This window comes from Phacochoerus africanus, chromosome 6 (genome assembly GCF_016906955.1).
Source record: "Phacochoerus africanus isolate WHEZ1 chromosome 6, ROS_Pafr_v1, whole genome shotgun sequence".
Taxonomy (NCBI): Eukaryota; Metazoa; Chordata; class Mammalia; order Artiodactyla; family Suidae; genus Phacochoerus; species Phacochoerus africanus.
In genome coordinates, this window is record NC_062549.1 from 83,152,001 (window position 1) to 83,178,258 (window position 26,258).

Below are 26,258 nucleotides of genomic sequence, written 5' to 3' on the forward strand. Positions count from 1 at the left end.
TACTTTACAGATTAGTGTTAAAATTATTATCCCTGAGGTCACTTGGGTTCCTCAAGAAAACATTCCCTTGACTAAAGCAAAGTAATCTTGAAAACTAAACCTTTGGACAAGAGTGAACAATAAATTATGTCTTAAGTACCAAGAATAGGACTAAATGAACATCCATGAACATCTAGGGATCTGATGTATAATCACAGGCAAAGGAAAAAAGAAAAAGGTAAAGCAAAGAGTGTGGCAAAGGAAAAACAGGAAGAAAGGAAAGCATGAGAGAAAAAAAGATATTAATCTGATCAGCAGTCCTCCAGTGATATTACAGTACATTTTCAACTGATTAGGGTGCTCCTCTGGGCCTTTTACGCTCTTGCCCCAACCTGGCTTTTTAGTCCCAATGAGCTATTCTGGGTTTCAGCACACTGCCAGTTCATTTACCTGACAATAACGTGAAACATGATGATCCTTCTGTCTCAAATGTTCCTTTGCTCCTTGTCTGCCTGGCAATCTTAGTCCAATTTTGTTTCCTCTGTTATTTTCCCATCCCATCTCCTCCATTTGCAAGCACAGCTGTTCCTTTCTACTGGGTTCCCAAACACCAAACACCATGTGTGCATCGCTGACACTGACCACACTGTCATCTAGCCATCTGTACGCCTGTTAGTCCCACCAGTCTTTAAGTTCTGAAGGGAGGGTTTATCTTTTTAAATTCAGCACTGTGCCTGACATATGCCAAGTGTTTTATAAATGTCTATTAAATGAGTAAAAGTACATGTGGAAGTTTTGCTATGACCTGTCAGCTTTGGTTTAGAGTACTAGTTTTCCAACTCACTAATATTTTTAGCAATGACATTATTTTAAGAGGATGTAGTATCAAAATGAGTTGTACTCACCTCCTCATAGAAACTAAACAATTAGTTAGTAGCTAATTAATGCAATGGACCCTTATTTTCCTAAGAAATCTTATGTAGAAACCCACAAATGAAAACCCTGGTTGAAGCTGAGGAGAAAATCCCCAGTGTTTACCTTTCATATCTTCCATCTTCCTGCTTCAAATCCTTTAAAAAACCTAGAGCTTCAGAGAACTTAGTCTGGAAACTACTGATTTAATAAGAAGCTGAGGAAAACTTGAAATATAATCATACAGGAAAAGATTCTCCAATCATTTGTTCCGCTATTTGGCTACGTTTATGGAGAACAGCTATGGTAAAGCTATTTTCTTAAAAGAACAGAGGTTGGTTTTTTTTGTTGTTGTTGTTTTTTAATGATTCTTCATTGCAATAAGCACAAAAAGTCAACCTATTTTTCTTAAACTACAAAACACTAAATCTATTATTACTGACAATCAATATTCTAATTAATTGTTGCCTCTCTAGTTACTGCAGTCATGTTGTATTCTTAACTTCCCTTTTTTTCTTAAAATTTGACCTCATTAAATGCATTAACTTGTTTTATGTTAACAACTAATAACAAAATGAGCTGCTTTGATTCTTTTTAAGACAGCACTTAAGGAACAAAGTGAAATATAAAATATAATAAGTATAATAAAAATCTTACTTCATCAGCAAGTTTTCGGTTAAAAATCCTGGACTCTTCTAGTGGTGACCAGATCTTTATGTCATAATCTATTCCAGATGAGGCTAGAACTAGAAATAAGATGGTCACATTAATATAAGGCTAAGAAATAAGCCATTAATTCATATAAATGTATAATGTATATATGCATGTATGTATATGTACAGCAAAATTGAGCTAGAATGGAAACTGTACCAACACATTTAACTGTTAACTGAGAATATTATTTTGAGAATTTCCTAAAAGTTACCTTAAACACAATTTTAAGATCATCTTGAAATCACATTTTTTTTTCTTATTTACTGCTTCTTTATGAGAAATATGGGCAATTTCAAATGGAAGGCAAGAACAAGCCAATACTCCTTTGTTCTGATAAATTAATTCAGACAAGTGAAGACTAAAAGATTTGAGAATGTTCAGTTTGGATAAGTAGTAAAAAGTTTAATCAGCTGAACCTCTCACAGCTGATAAAACTTAGAACTATTAGGAAGACAAACTCTATAATTTCTTTTCCCATATTTTCTGCCAAAAGCAGGCTATAGATATCTCTTTTGTTTTAAACCCAAGAAGAGCAATACTTGATCCTAGTGGCTGCCTACTAGGATAATTTGGGTTATTCTTATATTAAAACGAGAAAAGAGCTGAAGCTGATTAATCATACTAATGATTTCTAGCTCTTGCCTTATAAAACATTATCTTACTTGGGTCAAACGGATGTGGCTGCAGGCAGTTTACCACGTGATTATCAGCTTCCAGAAGCATTAAATGCTCAGCAGTGTGACGATCCCAGATGAAGATATGGCCACAGTCAGAACCACTCATTACAAAGTTAGCACCCCAGAAGTTGGCTTCTTTTATCTAGGGTTTTAAACAAGGAAATTATAAGAGAATTCAAATCAAACTTAATTTATAGTGCCTGAAACAGTACTTGGCACACAGTAGGTGCTGCATTAATAACTGTTAAACGAATGGATGGGATTTCTGAATTTTAGACAGTATAATGGAAGTTTATAGATATGTTGTGGAACCTTTTCAAAATGGTCCTATTTTAGCTTTACAAGACAGTAAACACAATTCACAGAAAAAAAATGAATTGTTTCCTCCCATATTTTGCTTTATGCCAAAAGAACAAAAAGTACAGATCTTTTCATGAGCTATTAGAAGCTCTCACAATTGAGAAGGAAAGATAAATACATATTTACTTTTATGAAACAATGAGAAAAAGGATATATTCGCATGGTTATGATGGAATTTTTTAGCAGATGCACATGAATGAACCATCGAAACTCTGTGTACTTTTATCATTTTATCTGCAGCTGCTACTTTGCTATTTTTGGCAAAGCAATGAAGGAGAGCCAATTCTGTTGTTACTTGGAACTACTATTATATTTGCTTACCTGCTATTTTTTTTCCCATTCCTATCTCTATTTTTATTAAAAATTTTAACCAGCAAAATAAAAGAAATATAACTGGTTACTCCTATTAATAATGAGTATTCTTTTTACAATGATTAAAGTGTTACTACCAAAGTTACTGTTTGCCTTGACTCTAAATGAAGCAGATTAAGACCAATTCTAGATATTTTTTGATGACTCAATGAATACAGGAGAATACTTTCTAGATATGAATAGTTCAGAGTTACAGGTATGTTAATCATCTCACAAGATTTTCTTAGTAAATAATTAATATTGCATTGGATGTATAGACTTCTAGATTATAAGAACTTGAAAGATCTTAGAGATCAACTGGTCTATTCTTATTTCATAGTTGAGGAAATGAAAGTCAAGAAAGACGAAGTAACTAAAATCTTTACTTATCAATCTTTAAAAAAGAGTTATAATTAATCTGACTATATTTTGCAATGAACCGAGATTTCAAATACCCAAATCTTTCTCTCCAAAAGCAACAAAGGGCACTAATATAAGCTAAAAATCTACTAGTGTGAGAAAGCAAAAAAGATGCAATGGTTACTTGCACAAGCTAAAATTTTTAAAATTCTACAACAGTTCCTCAATAAGGTAGTTTTCTTGTAAAAAAATAATGGTCTTTCACAAGACATTATAGGGTGAAAACAATTACTTTTGGGTAGAGGTAACTTTGAAGATGCAATAATTGTTACATTAAATCATACTGGAGGAGTTCCTGTCGTGGCACACCGGAAACACCTGATTAGGAACCGTGAGGTTTCAGGTTCGATCCTGGCCTCACTCAGTGTGTTAAGGATCTGGCGTTGCCATGAGCTGTGGTATAGGATGCAGATGTGGCTTGGATCCTGCACTGCTGTGGCTGTGGTGTAGGCCAGCAGCTGTAGCTCCGATTGGACCCCTAGCCTGGGAACCGCCATATGCTGTGGGTGTGGCCTCTAAAAAGCAAATAGATAAATAAAGACGAAAGCAGAAATTAAAAAGAATCACACTGGTATATATGAAAATAATCATTATGGAAAAAAATTCATATTATGAAACTGCAATTCTTCCAAAGAATGCCATGAGCCTTTGGTACCATTGTCCTGGAGTTGCGATGGCCCTTATAAACCATCTTTACTAGTGGCCTTCTAATGTTCAGAGTATCCAGTTCTTCCATTTCTTTCCTTTCTTTTCTCCGCCTGAAGAACTCCTGAATGCGGGCCACAGCAGAGCGTCTATGAGTTACATATTAAAAGAAAAAACAGAAATAAATTAAAAACATTCATAGGCCACTACAGAATGAAAATGAGCAAGATTAAAATACAGTAAAGTCTAGAAAATATTTAAACTAAACATTATTTCAATAAGGCATCCCCAACCAAAAGCATAAGAAGGCAGACACAATAGTGAGACTACATCAGACTAGTTGAGTTACTAAAACAAAATGTTTTAGTTAAGAGATCACTTAGAAACTTGGTACTGGTTGAGACAGTAAAGGAAATAGCATGCGGCACACTGGTTTTTAAAAGGCTACTTTATAAAAACAATACAGACAAAATTAATATGCAATTTACTACAAATAAAATCTATTCAACGTTATCTGTCCTCTCCTTATTACGGAAACGCAAAGGCATAAAGAGAAACCAAAAGAAACTAAAGTTAATATATAATTGTAGTGGATAAATTTATGTTTTGTTTTGTTTTTTTTGTCTTTTGCCATTTGTTGGGTCGCTCCCGCGGCATATGGAGGTTCCCAGGCTAGGGGTCTAATCGGAGCTGTTGACACCAGCCTATGCCAGAGCCACAGCAACGTGGGATCCGAGCCGCGTCTGCGACCCACACCACAGTTCACGGCAATACCGGATCGTTAACCCACTGAGCAAGGGCAGGGATCGAACCCACAACCTCATGGTTCCTAGTCGGATTCGTTACCCATTGTGCCATCACGGGAACTCCTTTTTTTTTTTTTTAATTTACGTTTTAAGGTTTTGTTTAAAGACATCTGTTCTCAGCAAAGAATAGACTAGTCAAGAAAAACAATATAAATGAATAAAACAAGGATCTTCAAATAGGATCTACTCCATATGAAATTCATATTAGAATAAAGATTTGGAGCTAATGAGGCAGACTGACTCTCCTAAGAACTGACTTGATCACAAAGCTGGAGAATCAAGAAAAATGGACTCTCTTTTAAAGACTGATTTAATTATTAGAAGAAACATTTCCAAATATACAATATTACTTAAGTTTGCTAGTTTGAACTTGGTATTTAAAACATTCTATTTTCACATATAATAGGCCAAAAATCCAAAATATATATGTTAGTATGAAAAAATGAATACTATAACAGAAAAATAACTAAAGCACATGAATAAGGAAACTGTAGAAAAAATTGTTAATAAATATATAAAAAGATGCTCAGCCTCACTAATAATAAGACAAAAAATAAAAACAAATGGGTCTTTCTGTGTGTCTATCAGATTAAAAAGTTTCTACATCTATCAGAGTGGCAAGAGTACAGGAAAATATGTTCTACTGGTAGAAGCTTGAAAGTGGTTTTATATATTAAAAAGTACATTCTTTTATATATTAAAACGTACATTTACATTTTGTTGTAAATGTTTCACTGAAGTAGAACACATATACAGGAAGCTATAAAATCATAACATATGTAGCTCGATGCATTTTCACAAAACAGACCCAGGTAACCAGCACCAGTATTGAGAAATAGCATAAACAGAATTCCAGAAGTCTCCCTGTGCTCCATTCCCATTATTATGTTCCCCTTATTAAGCACTATTCTGACTTCTAACATCAAGGATTAATTTTGCCTGTTTGTGAATATTAATTAAATGGAATCATACAACACATATTTTGTGTCTAGCTTCTTTAACTCAACGTTAGTTTGTAAGATTCATCCATGTTGTTTAATTTAGCTGTAGTTCACTCATCCTCTTTGCTGTAGAGGACTACTTTGTATGAATATAACTATCTATTCAACAGTTGTTGGACCTTGGGTTGTATGTAGCTTTTGATTACTGCTGTAGTGTTTTAGTAAACATATGTAGATATTTCTGTTGAGTATATGTCTAGGAGTAGAACTGCTAGACCATGGTATGTGTATATGGTTAACTTACAGATTCTCCAAAACAGTTTTCCAAAGTGGTTACAGCAATTGACAGACCTACTAGCAATATATTAGCATTTCAGTATAATATATTTTCGAGGAGAAATTAAATAATATTCATTAAATTTTAAAAATGTACTTGCTGTGAAACAGCAATTTTATCTTTTAAAAATGTATGCTGTAGAGAAATAAATATACATACACACACACACATATATATGTGCTTTGAGAAACATTGGAAGTAATCTAAATGTTTTATACATAGAAAGGATAGGTAAAATAAATTATGCTACATTCATATACTGTAATACTTATGCCACCATTAAAAAATGATAAAAAACATCTGGAGTTCCCCTTGTGACGCAGTGGAAACGAATCCGACTAGGAACCATGAGGTTGCGGGTTCGATCCCTGGCCTCACTCAGTGCATTAAGGATCCGGCGTGGCTGTAAGCTGTGGTGTAGGTCACAGACATGGCTCAGATCTGGCATTGCTGTGGCTGTGGCGTAGGCCAGCAGCTGTAGCTCTCATTAGACCCCTAGCCTGGGAACTTTCATATGCCACAGGTGCGGCCCTAAAAAGACAAAAAAAAAACAAAAAAAAACCCAAGAAAGATCCATAATTAAGGACATGAAAAATGTCAGCATTATACTGTCATTATCTACAACATAGGTTAAAAAATAATTCATATGGGAAAACTTTACATACATAGAAAGAGTCTAGAAGCAAAAAAAAAAAAAAGTGGTGCAGCAGGTTAAGGATCCAGCATTGTTACTTCAGTGGCTTGGGTCACTGCTGTGGCATGGGTTCAATCCTTGGCTCAGGAACTTCTACATGCCACAGGCACAGCCAAAAAAAGAAAAAAGAAAAAAGGAAAAACTACAGAAAACCAGACATTAAATTGTTAACAACACTTTTTAAAAGAATTATTTAACAGTTATGTAGTTTTACTTTTATAATAAAAGTTATTTTCTTTCATAAATGGTATATTACAAATTCTGTAGGCTTATTTTTTAAATGCTTAAAAAACTTTAACCTATGCTATGTATACTTAAAAAGGGGGAGGGGTCTAAAATTTTAAGTTAGATATTATTAGGAATTTCCAGACAGAAAGCTGACATGTTAAGTATATTCTGATTATCTCCTTCTGATTGGGAAATGATAAATGGGAAGTGAGAGTTCAAACTCTCTCAAAAGAAACATAACATGATTGAACCTCTTTCTCTTTTCTAAAGTGTAAGAAAAAAGGACAATCAGTTAAAAAACGTGATAAACAAGAAACCAATAGAGAAAAAACTCTTGCTAATAAAGCTGAGTATTAGGTAGCAGAGGAAATAGAAATAATCCTGCTAATAAATCAAAGGCCTTAGGATCTATAATTGGAAAAAGAAGAAATATGACGAATCAAGAATTTGAAATGGAAGTTCAAACCATTTAAAACAAGATGTGTGGGCAAAATTAAAGCTGATGAGTAATGACATGATAATAATTAAGAATTAGTGAGGATGGTATCAAATCATAAATGTTTATTTCACTTACAAGTTTGCTCTAGAATATAGTCTAATTTACTACTTGGTGTTTGTATAGCTTGGTCATCCTGATAAAGAAAAATTCTGAAATCTGGATCTCAAACTATGCAGTTTGTATTGTATAGTTCAGATGAGATATTAGGGCACCTACCACTATCCCACTGTAGACAAAGCTTCAAGTGCACAAACTTCAAATTAGATGATTAAAAAGTGACAGTAGACGCTATACTTTTATACATAATTGGGCAATGTCCAATCCAGTAAACATTTTTAAAGAAATGAATAAACTAAGAAGGAATACATGAAACCACTTTCCTGGAGGATATCCATAAGAAACACACAGAAAAAAAAATGATGCTGAAAATAATAAATTTAAATTATATTCCTTTGCAAATTTAATAAAATTAAAATGATATATACATACAAAGAACACCAATAGCAAACAAATATACATTAAAAGCCTATTGTGGGTTGGAAATCCTATAAAATTGGATTGTGATGATCACTACAACTATAAATGTAATAAATTCATTGAGTAATCAAAAAAAGGGAATAAAATCATGAACGAGTCTTTAAAAAAAAAAGCCTACAAGTTTCAAAGGTTTTTTTTTTGAGATATATTGGTTATCAGTTCTCCTATATGTATAAGCCCGCTTATGCTGATTTGGCATATGATTTTAAATTTATAAAAGACATTATAAAGCTAAATAAGCACGAAAATTATAGAAGTGAATAAAACAGTAGTAATAAAGAGTACAGATTTCAACTCAATAGAGCAAAAAAAAAAGGGAAAAAGACAAAAACAAATTTTAAAAAAGGATAAAAATCTTAATCCTAAAAAAGCTAGAAACAAGTCAAAAAATAGGCATGAAAATGATAAATAAATTCACCAAAACAGAAAAAAAAGAGATTGTCCCAGACACACCTAAAGTATAAGGACAAGGACAAGTTTCAAGGAAAAGGATACTGTGCAGATTCGTCAAATGAAAGGCAGCAAAGCTTTACTATCAGACAAAATAGACTGAGACAAAAAGCAGCATTAAAGGTAGAAAGAATTACTACGTATGTAATAAGTTCAGTTTACTAGGAAGACAAAACAATTTAACACATACGTAACCAATAAAAAAAACCTCACTTCATTAAAAAAGAAAATGATAGAACTATAAGGGCATTAAGACAGATATACCATTATATATAATAATATTGAAAACAACAGAATGCTGCTGTGATAATGGAGAAGAAATTGAAGGGGTTCAAATATATAATGTTATGAATGTAAATGGTGGCTATGGAGTTCCTGTCGTGGCACAGTGGTTAATGAATCCAACTAGGAACCATGAGGTTGCAGGTTCGATCCCTGGCCTTGCTCAGTGGGTTAAGGATCCAGCGTTGCCGAGAGCTGTGGTGTAGGTCACATACTTGGCTCAGATCCCGCATTGCTGTGGCTCTGGCGTAGGCCAATGGCTACAGCTCTGATTCGACCCCTAGCCTGGGAACCTCCACATGCTGCAGGAGTGGCCCCAGAAAAGGCAAAAAGCCAAAAAAAAAAAAAAAAAGAAAAAAAAGAAAAAAGGTGGCTATAACTAAAGACAGAACAGGAATTAAAAAGATGAAATATATTATAAATTTGAAAATTCAGATGAATTTACAAATTGAAAAAAATCACCTAAAACTAACTAAAGAAGAGATAGTTCAAATAGTTCTATAACTGGTAAATAATTGAAATAATACTTAAAAACCATACCCCCCCCCAAAAAAAACACCAGTTCCAGATGGTTTGAAAAGTATGGCCTACTAAATTTTCAAAGAAAGATCATTCCAATCTTCTACAAACTCTGCCACAGAAAAGAAAAAGAAGAAATATTTTTCTACTCATTCTCTGAGGCTAATGTAACTTTTTAAAAAAAGGGTCAAGAGAAGGAAATTCATTCGGAATATAGATGAAAAAATTCCTTCAAAAGAGGTCATAAAATCACTCCCTACAAATAAAAGTCCAGAACCAGAAGGCTTCACAGGTGAATTCTATCAAACATATAAAGAGGAACTGGTGCCCATCCTCCTTAAACTCCTTCAAAAGGTTGAAGAAGAAGGAACACTCCCAAAGACATTCTATGATGCCACCATCACCCTCATTCCAAAACCAGACAGAGATACCACCAAAAAAGAAAACTATCGCCCAATATCATTGATGAATATAGATGCAAAAATTCTCAACAAAATCTTAGCCAACCGAATCCAACAACATATCAAAAAAATTATACACCATGACCAGGTTGGGTTCATCCCAGGTTCACAAGGATGGTTCAACATACGCAAATCAATCAGCATCATACACCACATTAACAAAAAAAAAAGTCAAAAATCATATGATCATCTCAATAGATGCAGAAAAAGCATTTGACAAAGTCCAACATCCATTCATGATCAAGACCCTCGCCAAAGTGGGTATAGAGGGAACATTCCTGAACATAACCAAAGCCATTTATGACAAACCCACAGCAAATATAATACTCAATGGGGAAAAAATGAAAGCCTTCTCACTCAAATCTGGAACAAGACAGGGATGCCCACTCTCACCACTGCTCTTCAACATAGTTTTGGAAGTCCTAGCCACAGCAATTAGACAAACAAAAGAAATAAAAGGCATCCATATAGGAAGGGAAGAGATAAAACTGTCACTGTATGCAGATGACATGATACTATACATAGAAAACCCTAAGGACTCAACCCCAAAACTCCTTGAACTGATTCATAAATTCAGCAAAGTAGCAGGATATTAAGATTAACATTCAGAAGTCAGCTGCATTTCTGTATACCAGCAATGAAATATTAGAAAAGGAATACAAAAATATGATACCTTTTAAAATTGCACCTCACAAAATCAAATACCTCAGAATACACCTGACCAAGGAGGTAAAGGACCTATATGCCGAGAACTATAAAACTTTAATCAAAGAAATCAAAGAAGATGTAAAGAAATGGAAAGATATTCCATGTTCCTGGATTGGAAAAATCAATATTGTAAAAATGGCCGTACTACCCAAAGCAATCTACAGATTCAATGCAATCCCTATCAAATTACCCAGGACATTTTTCACAGAACTAGAACAAACAATCCAAACATTTATATGGAACCACAAAAGGCCCAGAATCGCCAAAGCAATCCTGAGGAACAAAAACCAAGCAGGAGGCATAACTCTCCCAGACTTCAAGAAATACTACAAAGCCACAGTCATCAAAACAGTGTGGTACTGGTATCAAAACAGACAGACAGACCAATGGAACAGAATAGAGAACCCGGAAATAAACCCTGACACCTATGGTCAATTAATCTTTGACAAGGGAGGCAAGAACATCAAATGGGAAAAAGAAAGTCTATTCAGCAAGCATTGCTGGGAAACCTGGACAGCTGCATGCAAAGCAATGACACTAGAACACACCCTCACACCATGCACAAAAATAAACTCAAAATGGAGTTCCCGTAGTGGCGCAGTGGTTAATGAATCTGACTAGGAACTATGAGGTTGCGGGTTCGGTCCCTGGCCTTGCTCAGTGGGTTAAAGATCCGGCATTGCCGTGAGCTGTGGTGTAGGTCGCAGATGCGGCTTGGATCCCACGGTGCTGTGGCTCTGGTGTAGGCTGTTGGCTACAGCTCCGATTAGACCCCTAGCCTGGGAACCTCCATATGCCGCAGAATCGGCCCAAGAAATGACATAAAAAAAAAAATTTTAAAAAAAAGAAATAAACTCAAAATGGCTGAAAGACTTAAATATACGACAGGACACCATCAAACTCCTAGAAGAAAACATAGGCAAAACACTCTCTGACATCAACATCATGATATTTGCTCAGGTCAGTCTCCCAAAGCAATAGAAATTAGAGCAAAAATAAACCCATGGGACCTCATCAAACTGAAAAGCTTTTGCACAGAAAAGGAAACCAAAAAGAAAACAAAAAGACAACTTACAGAATGGGAGAAAATAGTTTCAAATGATGCAACCGACAAGGGCTTAATCTCTAGAATATAGAAACAACTTATACAACCCAGCAGCAAAAAAGCCAATCAATCAATGGAAAAATGGGCAAAAGACCTGAATAAACATTTCTCCAAAGAAGATATACGGATGGCCAGCAAACACATGAAAAAATGCTCAACATCGCTGATTATAAGAGAAATGCAAATCAAAACTACCATGAGATATCACCTCACACCAGTCAGAATGGCCATCATTAAGAAGTCCACAAATAACAAGTGCTGGAGGGGCTGTGGAGAAAAGGGAGCCCTCCTGCACTGTTGGTGGGAATGTGAACTGGTACAGCCACTGTGGAGAACAGTTTGGAGATACCTTAGAAATGTATACATAGAACTTCCATATGACCCTGCAATCCCACTCTTGGGCATCTATCCGGACAAAACTCTACTTAAAAGAGACACGTGCACCCGCATGTTCATTGCAGCACTATTCACAATAGCCAGGACATGGAAACAACCCAAATGTCCATCGACAGATGATTGGATTCGGAAGAGGTGGTACATATACACAATGGAATACTACTCAGCCACGAAAAGGAACGACATAATGCCATTTGCAGCAACATGGAAGGAACTAGAGAATCTCATACTGAGTGAAATGAGCCAGAAAGACAAAGACAAATACCATATGATCTCACTTATAACTGGAATCTAATATCCAGCACAAATGAACATCTCCTCAGAAAAGAAAATCATGGACTTGGAGGAAAGACTTGTGGCTGCCTGATGGGAGGGGGAGGGACTGGGAGGGATCGGGAGCTTGGACTTATCAGACACAACTTAGAATAGATTTACAAGGAGATCCTGCTGAATAGCATTGAGAACTTTGTCTAGATACTCATGTTGCAACAGAACAAAGGGTGGGGGAAAAAAATGTAGTTGTAATGTATACATGTAAGGATAACCTGATCCCCTTGCTGTACAGTGGGAAAATAAAAAAATAAAAAAAAAAACCAAACAAACAGATGTTCACTCACTGCTGAAAAGAGACCAGCAAATAGTACATTCTGATTAAAATGTAAGCTGCTTAAAGGGGAATTAAAAGGGATAGCTCTAGAAATACAATTTGGGGCCAGATTGTGAAGTGCCTTGAATAGGAGTCTAAGATGTTTTAGACTTTAATTTGGTGGGGTACACTGTAAACCAAATATAATGGAAAAAATAAAAATCATTAAAAAAATATATTAGCAAAAAAAATCCAATAACATATCCAGAAGATAATATGTCATGACCAAGTTGGGTTTATCTTAGGAATATAAGGATTGTTTAATCTGGATCCACATGCAAGAAGCTTGAAAGGTCCCACTTTGCAACTAACAAGTAAAAAGCTGAATGGACTGAAAAATCAACAACTCTTCTTGGATTCCAGGACAAGGGAGGACACCAAGACACCACAGGACTCTTGAATACTTCCCCTCTTTCACACCTCACCACATTATCAAAGGCCTATTTACAGCAGCTCCTATTACCTAGTACATCATACACAGCTATAAAAAAAAAAAATGCAAAAAACACAATCTGAAGAGACAGAAAAGCGCTATCCTAAATACCATGGATGATGGAATTCTCAGACTAGAAATTTAAAACAACTATGATTAATGTACTAAGGGTCATAATGAATAGAGAGCATGGAAGAGCAGATGGGGGAAAATCCTATGAGAGAAACAAAAAGAAATGTGAGAGATCAAAAACACTGTTAAAAGAAATGAAAACTACCTTTGATGGGCTTATTAGTAGACTGGACATGGCTGAGAAAAGAATCTTTGAGCCAGAGGACATATCAACAGAATCCTTTAAAATGAAAAAGTAAAGAGCAAAGATTGAAAAAAACCCAAACGGAATAGCCAAGACTGTGTGATAACTATAGAAGGTATAACATATGCATAATAGGAATACCAAAGGGAGAAGAAAGGAAGGATTAGAAGAAATATTTGAAACAATAATGACAGAGAATTTCCCTAAGTTAAGGCCACACAGATCCTAGCAGCTCAGAGAACACCATGCAGGATAAAGACAAAAAAAGAATTACACCTTGGTATATCATTTACAAAATAGAAAAATCAAAGATGAAAAAAATCCTGGAAGAAGTCAGAGGAAAAAAATAAACTTACTGGAGTTCCCATCGTGGTTCAGCGGAAATGAATCTGACTAGCATCCATGAGGACACAGGTTCCATTCCTGGCCTTGCTCAGTGGGTTAAGGATCCGGCAATGCCATGAGCTGTGGTGTAGGTTGCAGACATGGCTTGGACCCTGCGTTGCTGTGGCTATGGCACAGGCCAGCAGTTACAGCTCTGATTCAACCCCTAGCCTGGGAACCTCCATATGCCATGGTGTGGCCCTAAAAAGACAAAAAATAAATAAATTAAAAATAAAAAAATAAACTTACTTATAAAGGAATAAAGAATCTTATCCAACTTCTTAGAAACCAAGAAGCAAAAAGAGAATGGAGGAGTTCCTGCAGTGGTGCAACAGGATCAGTGGCATCTGTTTGATCCCCAGCACAGCATGGTGGGTTAAGGATGTGGCTTTGCTGCAGCTATGGCATAGGCTGCAACTGCAGCTCTGATCTAATCCCTGGTCCACGAATGCCATATGCTGCAGGGTAGCCACAGAGAGAGAGAGAGAGAATGGACTGAAATAATCAGAAGTGTTGAGAGAAAAAAAACCACCAACCTAAAATTCTGTATACTCTGTTAAATTATTCTTTTAAAGTGAATGAGAAATGAAGTCCTTCTCAAACAAAAATTGAGGGAATTTGGTGCCAGTAGACTTGCCTTGCAAATGTTAGCAAATGTTCCTTAGAAAGAAGGAAAACAATTAATAATAGCAACAATGCATTCCATTATGTATCCATATGTATAGCCATAAAAAACAAAAACAAAAATAAAAAAAACTACAATGTGGTATGGCCTCACAGCGGTCAGAATGGCCATCATCAAAATGTCTACAGATAATAAGAGCTGAAGAGGGTGTGGAGAAAATGGAACCACTAAAAATGGAACTACCATATGATCCAGCAATCTAACTCCAGGAAATATGTTAGAAGGAAACCATAATTCAAAAAGATACATGCACCCCAATGTTTACTGCAGCACTATTTACAACAGCTAAGACATGGAAGCAATCAAAATGTCCATCAACGGAGGAATGGATAAAGAAGACGTGGTACATATACACAATGGAATATTACTGAGCCACAAAAAAGAACGAAATAATGACATTTGCAGCAGCATGAATGGGCTTAGAGATTATCATATTAAGTAATAAGTCAAATATCATATCACTTATATGTAAATCTAAAAAAAGATACAAATGAACTTATTATACAAATACAAACTTATACAAACTTATTAAACCTCTCATTATATTGTCCATTATTGTTCAATATTATATTGTTCAATATTATATTGTTCATTATACAAATGAACTTATTGAGAAACTGACTCAAGACTTTGAAAACAAACCTGTGGTTACCAAGAGGGAAGGATGGCGTTGGTGGGGAGGAGGGAAGGATTGGGAGCTTGGAATGGCACATGCACACTATGGTATATGGAATGGATGGTCAACAGGAACCTGCTGTATAACACAGGGAAACCTACTCAATGTTCTGTGACAACCTATATGGGAGTGGATATGTGTATACATATAACTGAATCACTTTGCTGTACAGTAGAAATTAATACAACATTGTAAGTCAAGTAAACATCAATAAAATTTTTTTAATGTGACAATACGAAGTATTAGAGATCAATGAGATTACTAGTGATTGTACTAATTTACACTTAAACTTTAGAAAAAAATTTGAGATTATCTCATAAAATTAAACATTCTATTCCTAGATATGTATCCAAGAAAAACCAAGGAAGACGTTTCAGAACACTCAAAGCAACAGTGTTAGCAACAGCTAAAACTGGTGTAAAAAATTAAAAAAAACAGAAACCTCAATAGAGTTGGAAGACAAAGAGGGGGAGCTTTCTTTCCCTGTGACAGTAACAGCCCAATAGAAGAGGAAAGACTTCTCTTCTTTCCTGGCAAGAGCTCAGGCAATGAAAAGCCATGGACTCTGTTTACTTCCAACTTCTTTTTCCTCTCTAGAAGGAGTTTTTCCCTTGCCCGCACTTGGCACATGGCTCATCATGTTGGCAGATCCCAAAGTGCAATTCTTTGCTGATCCCAAATGAACCCATTTTTGCTGAAGAAATATCTGGCAGTCTGTCTGCTTTGCTTTAGGTCAGCATTTTGATGGCTCCAATGGGGTAACTCTGGGTGAGCAAACAGGTGCAGTACCCCCAGTTGACCACTGTCACCACTGCTTTTCTCACTAACACTAGAGTTTGAAGTTATGTCCTCTTGATCTAGCTCATGCCCTCTTTATGCTCGAAGCTCTTTAGGCTTTATTTGGGATCTATTTAAAGGTTTATCTTACTGGTTAAGGCCTTGTTCTCCATGTACTCCTTTGGCATCCATTTTGGATTCTGCAATCAGACTGTTTTCACTGAAACTAGTTAGCCTTCAGCCTATTCCCTTCAAAACAGGGGACACTTCTCCTGAACCTGGCTAGCCTTAGACCCACTCCTTCAGGAACACGGGTTGTTTCTTGAAACCATGCTGGGTTTTTTGTTTGTTTGTTTGTTTTAACCTTTGGCCTTTTTTTTTGGAAGGGCTGTTCTCTAGAGACTGGCTAAAAAAAATCTTTGTCCTTGCTCTTCCAGGACAAAGCTGCTGCCTTTGAATTGACTGGAACTGGCTGGTCAGTTGTTTGAATTGAGCTGTTTTGCTGTTAAACTGTCTGAAAAAATGTTTTCTCTAGATGAAAAACCTCTTAAAAATGGAATCCTAATTATCTAAGTATTAGGGAAGCTCCTCTTATGGGGACTGTGGCTAATTTTTATGTTTAAAAAACAGGTCCATTCTTATGAGCATTTCTAACTAACTGGATTGACCTGACCAAAGGCAATTTAAAATATCAACAGCCATTAAGGGGAACTTTTAAAATCCCCAAACTTAATTTTCTTAAAACCAAACTGGACTATAGCAGTTCAGAGTATTCCGGAATAGAGTGGATGGCTTATTTTGTTATTTTGAGGCCCCCTGACTTTACACGAGTCCAAAATTGTCTCTCTGCAAAACAGGATTTCAAGACAAAGGATTATAGAAAGATAAAATGGCTCCCAAAGACCCAGGCTCTTCTTCCTTGGCTTCTTTGTCTCAGGCTCTGCCTTCAGCACCATTCTGCCTTTCTCCCTAGGCTCCCTGAATCCATACTGCCTCTGGTGCCATCTTCCTCCTTCCTTCTATGCCACCTATGCCTTCACCATACCTTCAAATGCCTATACTAATTTTCTTGCCAAATCTTCTCTTTTCTCTGAAATTCTCCCCGTTCCCTTTTCCTCTGAACTTTCCAGAAGCTGTTCTTTTCAAATGAAGTCTTCTGGGGATTTCGCATGGTGCAACGAGACTGGCAGCATCTCTAGCGTGCTGGGATGTAGGTTTGATCCCTGGCTCAGCTCAGTGGATTGAGGATCCAGGGTTTTTGCAGCTGCACCATGGATCATAGCTATGGCTAGGATCTGATCCCTGGCCTGGGAACTCCATATGCCATGGGGCAGCAAAAAAAGAAAAAAAAAAAAAGTTAAGTCTTCCAAAGATCCAGAGGCTAGAATCTTTAATTCTTTATACTCCCTGGACTAAAACTGAATGGCGAGCCACAGTCAAGATTTCCCCAAAGTATCTAAAGATCTTCAAAGATTGCTGAGGAACTTAATATAGTTATTCAAACTTACCAACCTGGTTTCTAGGACTTATATAAGCTAGTTCATATGCTTGTTAGTGAAGGCCAGGTCCAGCAACGGATGAAAACTGTTGAGACCATATGAACTTATCATATGATCAGGCTCAGGCAATCACTAATTAACTTCATTAAGCAATTCCTAGGTGATAATGGCAAATACTGTGCTGGACATGCTACTGCAATTCCTTTTGATGTTGTTGAGTAGCATCTTTTCCTCTGGCTACTTTGGCCCAAGAGACGGAATGATACACTCAAAGAGGATTATACCTTAGCCAAGGATAAAACTATGAACATTATACTAATAGTAGACATGCTTTTGGAGTAGCTCAAGATTTTGCAATGTTGTGGAAGCAGTGTGGCTTCCTTACTTCTAGTGGACATACAATTTAAAATGGCCCATATGGGGAGTTCTTTGGTGGTCTAGTAGTTGGGACTCAGTGCTTTCCACCATCGTGGCCTGAGTTCAATCCCCAGTCTGGGAACTGAGATCCCACATCAAGCTGCTGCATGTGGCAGCCAATAAATAAAGAACAGAAAATGGCCCCTATGTTCAGAAATTACTGAATGCAACACTTTTATGTGCCACTTTCAGCTATTATTAAGATTATGGTGCATTCCAAACTTGACTCTCTGGAGGCAAATAGAAATCACCCGGCCAGTATTTCTGAAAGGAATGTTACCCTTAAAGGACCCAAGAGCAGCCAAACCATTGTCATAGTCCAAAGGGATATTTCCTTAAATGATAACTTAAAAAACTGGCTAGAGGGTCCAAACAATCGATCTCAGAAAAGGAAAAACAAGATTGAAAATTCAACAACTGTTGGTGTGGTAAAAAGAAAAAGCTCTGGTTTAGACCAAATAACAATCCAGTTTTACCAAGGACTTGAAAATTCCTACTCACCACTGTACCTGCTTAAAACCATTGCTCCACTGCCAAAATGATAAACTTCATTAATCAATACTGATGGGGAAACATTAATAAGGCTGCAAAAAGTACCTACTTCACTTGCCCCACCTGTCCAAAGTACAACCCAGCTCTTGAATTAATTATTCAACTAATTATTATTATTAAATATTAATATATAAGATATTAGTAAATATATTATTATTTGACTAATAATGCCATTAGTTGAATCCACTAATGGCATTATTAAAATTCAGTTGGGAGTTCCTGCTGTGGTGCAGTAGAAGGTTAAGGATCCAGTGCTGTTTCTGGGGTAGCATGGGTTTGATCCCCAGCCCAGTGCAGTGGGTTAGGGATCTGGTGTTGCTGCAGCTGTGGCAAAGGTCACAGCTGTGGCTTGGATTTGATGCCTGGCCCAGGAACTTCCAGATGCCATGGGTGCAGCCATTAAAAAAAAGAAAAGATTCAATTGGCAAAGGCCTCCAAATACAGTGGCCAAAAGCACGGCTACTTAAATCTTAGGTCTGCCCCTTTTAAAATTCATAAGCTATTTATCCTTTGGGATAGTCACAAGATGTCCAACACTTGTCTCCTGCTTTTTTTGACCTACATCTGATAAAAGGAGAGATACTCTAGTATTGCAAAAGCCTAACTGCTTCTATCAAAGATAAAGTTCTAGTAGAGCAATCTTCTCACCCTTGCCCTCAAGAGACAAAAACCTTAAGTATCACACTGCACAAGTTGGAAATTTTGTCTATTAAAAGAAAACTTCCAGCAGTTCCATTGTGGCAAGGTGGGTTAAGGATTCAGCACTGTCACTGCAGCTGCTTGGACCACTGATGTGGCATAGGCTTGATCCCTGGCCCAGGAACGTCCACATGCCACAGGTGCAGCCCAAAACAAACACTCAGAAGAACTCTTATCCACCTTGCGGAAAAGGCCCCTATCAAGTACTGCTAATCAACCCTTGTGCTGTCAAATTCCAAGGAATAGACTTTCAGATTCATCTGACACACCTAAGGAAAGCACTAAACCCTCACTGGACCTGCACATAATCTGGTGACCTGAAACAAAAGATTTCCTGGCACTGAAGCACATCGGATGAGACAGCTTCCCAAGATATCCAGAACAAGCCTGTTGGAAGTTTGTTACCAAATCGCTGATGATGACATAATGCTTCAGATGATCTCCAAAGTCGATGATCTTAATAACGTATGGACTTTAGATAAAAAGTACCTGAGACTCTTCCCTCCTAGTGGCTCAGATGTGACCGTAATGGATTTCTTATTATTTTTGGCATGGGGATGTGGGATCTGTTCTCAACTAGGGACTGAACCTGGACCCCAGAGGTTAAAGTACCAATCCCTAAACACCAGACCACCAGGGAATTCCCAAATGTGACCTTAACAAGTTTCTAATCTGTGTGCTTTCCCCTGATGTGAGATGCTATATCCAGGAAAGGACCTTTCTGACACTCAAAGACTAAAAGCTAAAACTAGAAAAACCTGGACTCTTGATCATGCTTTCAGAGAAAGACCTTGATCAAAAGGAGGAAATGTAAAAAATTAATACACAGAAACCTATATTAAATACAGCTAGAGACCAGGATGGGGAGATCTCATGTCCTGTGAGCCCAACAGGAAGAAGAAAGACTCCTCTCCTTTCTAACAAAGACTCAGCCAATGAAAAGCCAAACTCTTCGTTTACCACAGCCCTCCCACCTTCCTTTTCCTCGCTAAGAAAGCATTATCCTTCCCTCTCTTGGGGTGGGGGTTGGGGAGCCACCCACATGTGGCTCCTTGTGGTTGCAGACTGCAAACTGCAATTTTCTGACTGATCCAAAATAAACTTATCTTTGCTGGAGAAAGACCAAGCAGTCTATTTGTTACAGGTCAACACTGGAAACAACCTAAACACCCATTAATAGGAAAAAGGATAAATTATGGTATAGTCAGTCATACAATAAGTTATAATACAGCAGTAAAAATGAGCAATAGCTGTACGTAACAACATGGATCAATCTTAGTAACATAATGTTGACTGGAAAAAAAAGATAGCAAGCCCAAGTTCCATTTATAGCAGGACATCCTTTTTTAAATAAAACTCAAAAGTAGGTAAAACAAATTAAGTAACACATTGTTTTGGCCTTTATGTCTATATGATAATTCTTCATTTTTTTTTTTTTTAAGCAAGGCATGATATATATAACATTCAGGAAAGTGGTTACTGCTGGTATAGTGGGCAGGGGGACAGAATAGGGAGAAGTATAGGTAGATCTAAAGTACTAGTAATTTTCTAGTTCTTGGGCATTTATTACATTATTAACTATATGAATAAAGAAAATGAGCCATATGTCAATCAACAATGATAGTGTCAGAAGCTAAAGATTATAAAAACATAATTCTCCCTTTCCTTAGATTAGGTTAGGAGCCCTTAATAATCCCATTGCTAATGCACCGTTCTATCACTGCAATTACTGTGTTGTAATTATTTATGCATGTCTGTGTATGCTACTGAGCCGACAGCTCAGAGAGGATGTGTTTTCATTATCCTTCTATCACCAGCATCCACAAGGGTCTGGTTCATATAGTTTACTAAATTAATTCATTAATAAATACAAAACTGATTCATCCAAGAATTTCAAAGGAAAACATCAAAGTATTAGCCGTTATTCTATTTCAAAGACAGCATTTAAAAGACGGGGAAAAAAAAGTCTTTATATTTTAACACTTCATATTCTAGAAAACTCTGTTTCTAAAATGGTCAGCACAATTTCTTAAGATGACTCTAAGCTTAAATTTGCAAGTTATACCAATCAGAAATAGTCCATATGTGTTAATTTTAAAAAATACTAAACTGGCACATTTAGTAGCTAAAAACCTAGGCTAAAACATAAAGAGACATTCTTAAACAGCACTAAAAATATAAAAGTGAATTAATTTGCCTATTGTTTTCAACGGGAAAATCCTTCTATAAAACACCTTTACATAAAGGTAGAGTGGTACATATTAATCAGTACTATTGATCCTATTGAGACAGCTTGTAGAAGAACAAAATCTTAGGGGAGAGAAACATGGTTTAATCAGAGATTAGGAGAGAACTGATTTATTCAACCTGGAATTAAATGACTTTTTTAAAGAGTAATTCAGTAGCCAAAAGAGGTTAATATAAAAGGATACCATCCTAAGGACAGAACATGAGGACATGACTAGAACTACAGCATGTGAATTCTGAATTAAACTGTACAAAGAGGTGTGAAATGCAGGTATGAAATACTGAAAGAAAGCCTAAGAGTCTCCTACTCTAATGAAATTGACAGTCACAATCTGGAATATAAATTGTAATAACCTAGAAGAACATTTTCTAAATTGTGGGATTTTTCATTAGGTGTTTCACAAAATATGTTTGTGTTCAAACAAATGTGGAAAACAAAAAGGTTTCCTTGTTGCAAGTTTTCTCAGAGGCTTTATTTTACTAATGTTGTTTATAAATTTGAAAAAGAAGAATAGACAATTTACTATTTCCCAAACTCTGTGACATCACTATAGGGTATCAGAACACCTGTGGCAAGAGTAACCTCCACCTTGCTAATTTCAAAATTAAATTCTTCCACCTTAAAATAAACTGAGTTTGCATTTATTTTACAAAATTTGAGACTGATTTTAGGTTTTTATAAGCACAGGAATGCTAGTCTCAATTCCCACATCCTCCCTTGACCTCTGCAATAGGAGAATTTCTGTAATAAATATTACATTTCTATGCTCTATTTTCAGAGCAGTTATAAAACTTTGGTACAAGAACCAAAGTTGCTACGGTATGTGTCAAAGAAAAGATAGTAAAACCAAAGAATAAGTTAAATTCTATTTATTTATGCCTCACTGGGCATGCTCATTTAACTCTGAATACCAGTACACCAAGTTCAAAAATCATAAGTTCTTTTAATTTATATTATACATACATTTTTTTCTCATATTGACTTAGTGGGTTTTTTTGGAAGAAAACCTCACTGATTTGAACCTCTCAATTTAGAATTTGTGATTATCCAGAGTTAAGCTCAAATTTACCATCAAATTATCAATAGAAAGAAGTCTGCTTGGGAGTTTCCGTTGCAGTTCAGTGAGTTAAGAACCCAACATAGTGTCCATGAAGATGCGGGTTCAATCCCTGGCCTCGCACAATGGGTTAAGGATCCAGTGTTGCCCACAAGCTGAGGCACAGGTTGCAGATAAGGCTTGCATTCTGCATTGCCGTGGCTGTGGCCCATTTCAGCCCCTAGCCCAGGAACTTCCACATGCTGCAGGTGTGGCCTTAAATAAATAAATAAATAAATAAAAGTTTGCTGTCTGCCAGCTGTAAAAAGGAAAATACAGCTGTAAAAAGGAAAAAAAAAAAAAAAAAGTCTGCTATCCAAACAAACCTGTGAATAATAATTTAGAAAAGATGTTGTTTTCTTAAAAAATAATACTTTCAAGTGCCCTAAAGCACTTATTTATAGTAAAAGCTACGTTGGTATTAACAAGTCACCTATTGTTAACAACAAGAAAGGTCTCTGGATTGGAATTTCAGTCATTTCAACACATACTTTGGAGGTCCCTTGTGACAAAAGTGATTAAGGATTCAGCATTGTCACTGTAGTAGCTTTGGTTACGGCAGTAGCAAAAGGTTTGAGCTCTGGCCCAGGAACTTCCACAAACCATGGGTGTGCCCCACCCTCCCAACCCAAACCACGTGTCTTTACAAGTATCTGAAATAGGTGAGTGTCTCGTTTCCACTCCTTCTGCGTATGTGCGGAGAGGTGGGGGGGAAAAGGAGGGTTGCTGAATTCTTTGCCTCAAAATGCATCAGTATGGAGATAAAGGACAGCAGGCCTGGGGCTCTATCTTTAGAAGGGTCCATTTCCAAGGCTGGTCCTTGGCTGGTGTCTGGGAACTTAACTTTTGGAATGTTGCCTCCATTTTTCTGCCTGTGTGGGACCCTGAACCCTTCTGTACCTGCTTGCCTAGGTAGTCTGTACAAATAATGTGATTTCTGGAGAACATAGGGCCTGGAATTTAGGTAGCTGTGGTTGGGTGCAGAGCGTGCCTATGTGGCCAGCCCCCAGGAAAACTGCAGGCTTCTCTGGGCTGATAAACTATACAAATGTTACCACATTTTATTGCTGGAAGAAGATGCACATCGTATGGCCCATCTTGGGAGAAAGAGTGTTGGAAACTTATGCTTGGATCTTCTAGGCTCTGTCTGATGTTTCTTTTTTCCCTGTCATAATAAACTATAGCCATGATTACAAGTGACTATTAGTTCTGTCTTTCTAGCAAGTCGTCAAATGTGTAGGAAGGTTGTCAGACCCCCTAAAAATTCACAGCTTCTCATTTTATTTCAAGTTTTAAGAAGCAGAATAAAACAATAAGCCAGCTGCTCATCTAAAGAAATATGAATAAAAACTTAGCTAGAGTTTTAGATTAAAAAGGTACCTTTTTTTGGGCCAACTTTTATTTATATATCCATGTATTATGCTGGCCTTAAAGGTGCTTACATGTTACACAGGAAAACATATACATAGACATATGCAATGAAGTGTTACAGACAGCATAACAGATATATTTATAAAGGCACAGAGAAGACTTGTTCAGCCCTACTTGGGATTATGCAATGTACAGGCCAGGACAAGTTTCCAAAGAGAGCAGCTTAAGATGAATGTTGTTCAAAGATGAGGTGGCCAAAATGATGGTGACAGGAGGTCATTTCAGTTAGAAGGCACAAAGTAAGTAAAGATATGGAGGCCTAAGGTGTATTTAGAGACACTCCAGATGTAGAGCATAGGAGCAATTCTTGGCAAAAGCCGTAAGCACAGGATGCCCTCCATTTCCATTTAGAGCAACATGGTACTTTTAAGTTGCAATCTTTACTGACAAAGCACAAATTGGCCTTGAATGCTTAGACTACAAGGTGTTAATCAGAAAATTAAAAAGTCTTGAAAGAAATTCCATCCTACTGTTACTTATCTAGAAAGTGATAGCTAGCAACAGACTATTTTTATAAAAAGTTGCTTCAAATACACCTTAATGTTAAAATAACAGCACAAAAACAAAAATAATTTTATATATAGGAACCCTCATGAGAATGGGAGTTGATCAGGGATTTTTATACATCTACAATATTTTTTGGCTTCTTTCATCATTTCTGTACTCCTCATCAGGAACTTTACCAATTACACTTCTATTTGTTGCTATATGTTTTATATTCCACTTTGTTTTAGAAACAAATGATAACAAATGACATGTGCCACTAGAAGTATGTACAGGTTGATTTTGTCAGCAAACCAGGTTTAGGGTAAATGAATAATAGAACTGAAGTTCACTTTAAAGTTATATTCAAATTTTACCCCATTGTTAATCTTCAAATTATAGAATTGTCTGAGAATTATGTATCACTTAATATTTAGAGTGTGATATTCTTAAGTTACTAAGCTATTTATGAGAAAACTGCTTTATTTAAAGAAAATCAACTCTTAAACCCATGCACAAAATTAGACTCAAATCCATTTTTTGTTACTGATCTTAAGGAGAGTGAGTATATTTGATGATACCAGAAAGTTGCTAATTATTACCCCCAATTCTTCAACAAAATATTCAGAGCAAGTAACTAATATTTAAAATATATCATTTCAGATTACAGTTACTTTATCATATGACACACTTGTAGTGAACATCAATTATATCTGCACACAGGAAATTTCTTTTCATTCTATTCCCATGCAGTGCATGCAGCTAAATACAGTTTGTGAAAAGCAACCAGCTTTACAATGCTTAGCACTTAGAGTTCAGTAAGTTCAAAGACATAAAACTGTTAATAGGAAAGGTGGTTAGCTGTGGAAAAAGAGGACCTGGCAAAAAATTCATCATAAGGAAAAAGTAAAATAATGAAGGAACATACTGAATTACCTCATTATTCTATCACCTATTGTTGTTCCTCTGATATTAAATCTATTGAAGGGAACACAATAACTAAAGTCACTCACAAAGACTTCAAAGAATCAAATATTTAAAGCATTAAGGCCACTACTGTTATCATTAATCATCTAAATCTAAAAAACTTTTGTTTCTCTTTGTGATTTATGGTATTATGTGAGAATATGTCATTCAACTAAATGTGTATGAGGCAATTAAGGAAACAGAAACACCCACTGAAGACAGATTAGAAGGAAAACATTGCACTTAACCCCTTTAATCTTTTAAGTAGACTAGAACCTGACCCTGTTAGAAACTATAGGGAACTGCACAGATTCCTGTTATCAATACCATCCACTAGAACACCTACATTAGCTTCCCAGGGCTGAGCTGCTCTTTGGGAACTAAATAATTAAGACCTGAGCTGACTCATTTGTCCTAACCATAAGACTATATAATGAGCAAGCAAAGAATAACAGCTTTCAACTCCCTAGGAGTTCAATTCTTTCTCTATGATTACTCTTTTTCTCTGCAATCTTAATAAAGAATAAACTTGAATCATTAGAAATATTGTAAAAGCAATTATAATGATGACTAAATAGATAGTAGCAAATTTATAGTATACAAAGAATTTTGACTTTAAAAATGAAGGCCATATCCACAGAATCCAGAGTAGGTAAATGGAACCAAATTTCTATGCAACTAAGAAAAGCTTTTAGGAAGTTCCCATTGTGGCTCAGCGGTTAATGAACCCAACTAGTATCTATGAAAATTCGGATTCTCGATTCTTGGTCTTGCTCAGTGGGTTAAGGATCTGGCGTTGCCTTGAGCTGTGGTGTAGGTTGCAGATGCGGCTTAAATCCCGCGTTGCTGTGGCTGTGGCTTAGGCCGGCAGCTACAACTCCAACTTGACCCTTAGCCCGGGAACCTCCATGTGCTGCAGGTAAGGCCCT

General features: G+C 36.4%; 1 protein-coding gene across 1 annotated transcript in view; it reads right to left on the reverse strand.

The window, feature by feature from the left end:
- The window catches only part of DCAF6 (DDB1 and CUL4 associated factor 6), a 165,152-nt gene that overhangs the window by 7,628 nt on the left and 131,266 nt on the right, over positions 1-26,258 (reverse strand). Inside the window, 4 exon segments of the mRNA XM_047783996.1 lie at positions 1,549-1,637; positions 2,268-2,424; positions 4,069-4,207; positions 25,300-25,341. Of these exon segments, the coding sequence (XP_047639952.1) occupies positions 1,549-1,637; positions 2,268-2,424; positions 4,069-4,207; positions 25,300-25,341 (427 nt within the window).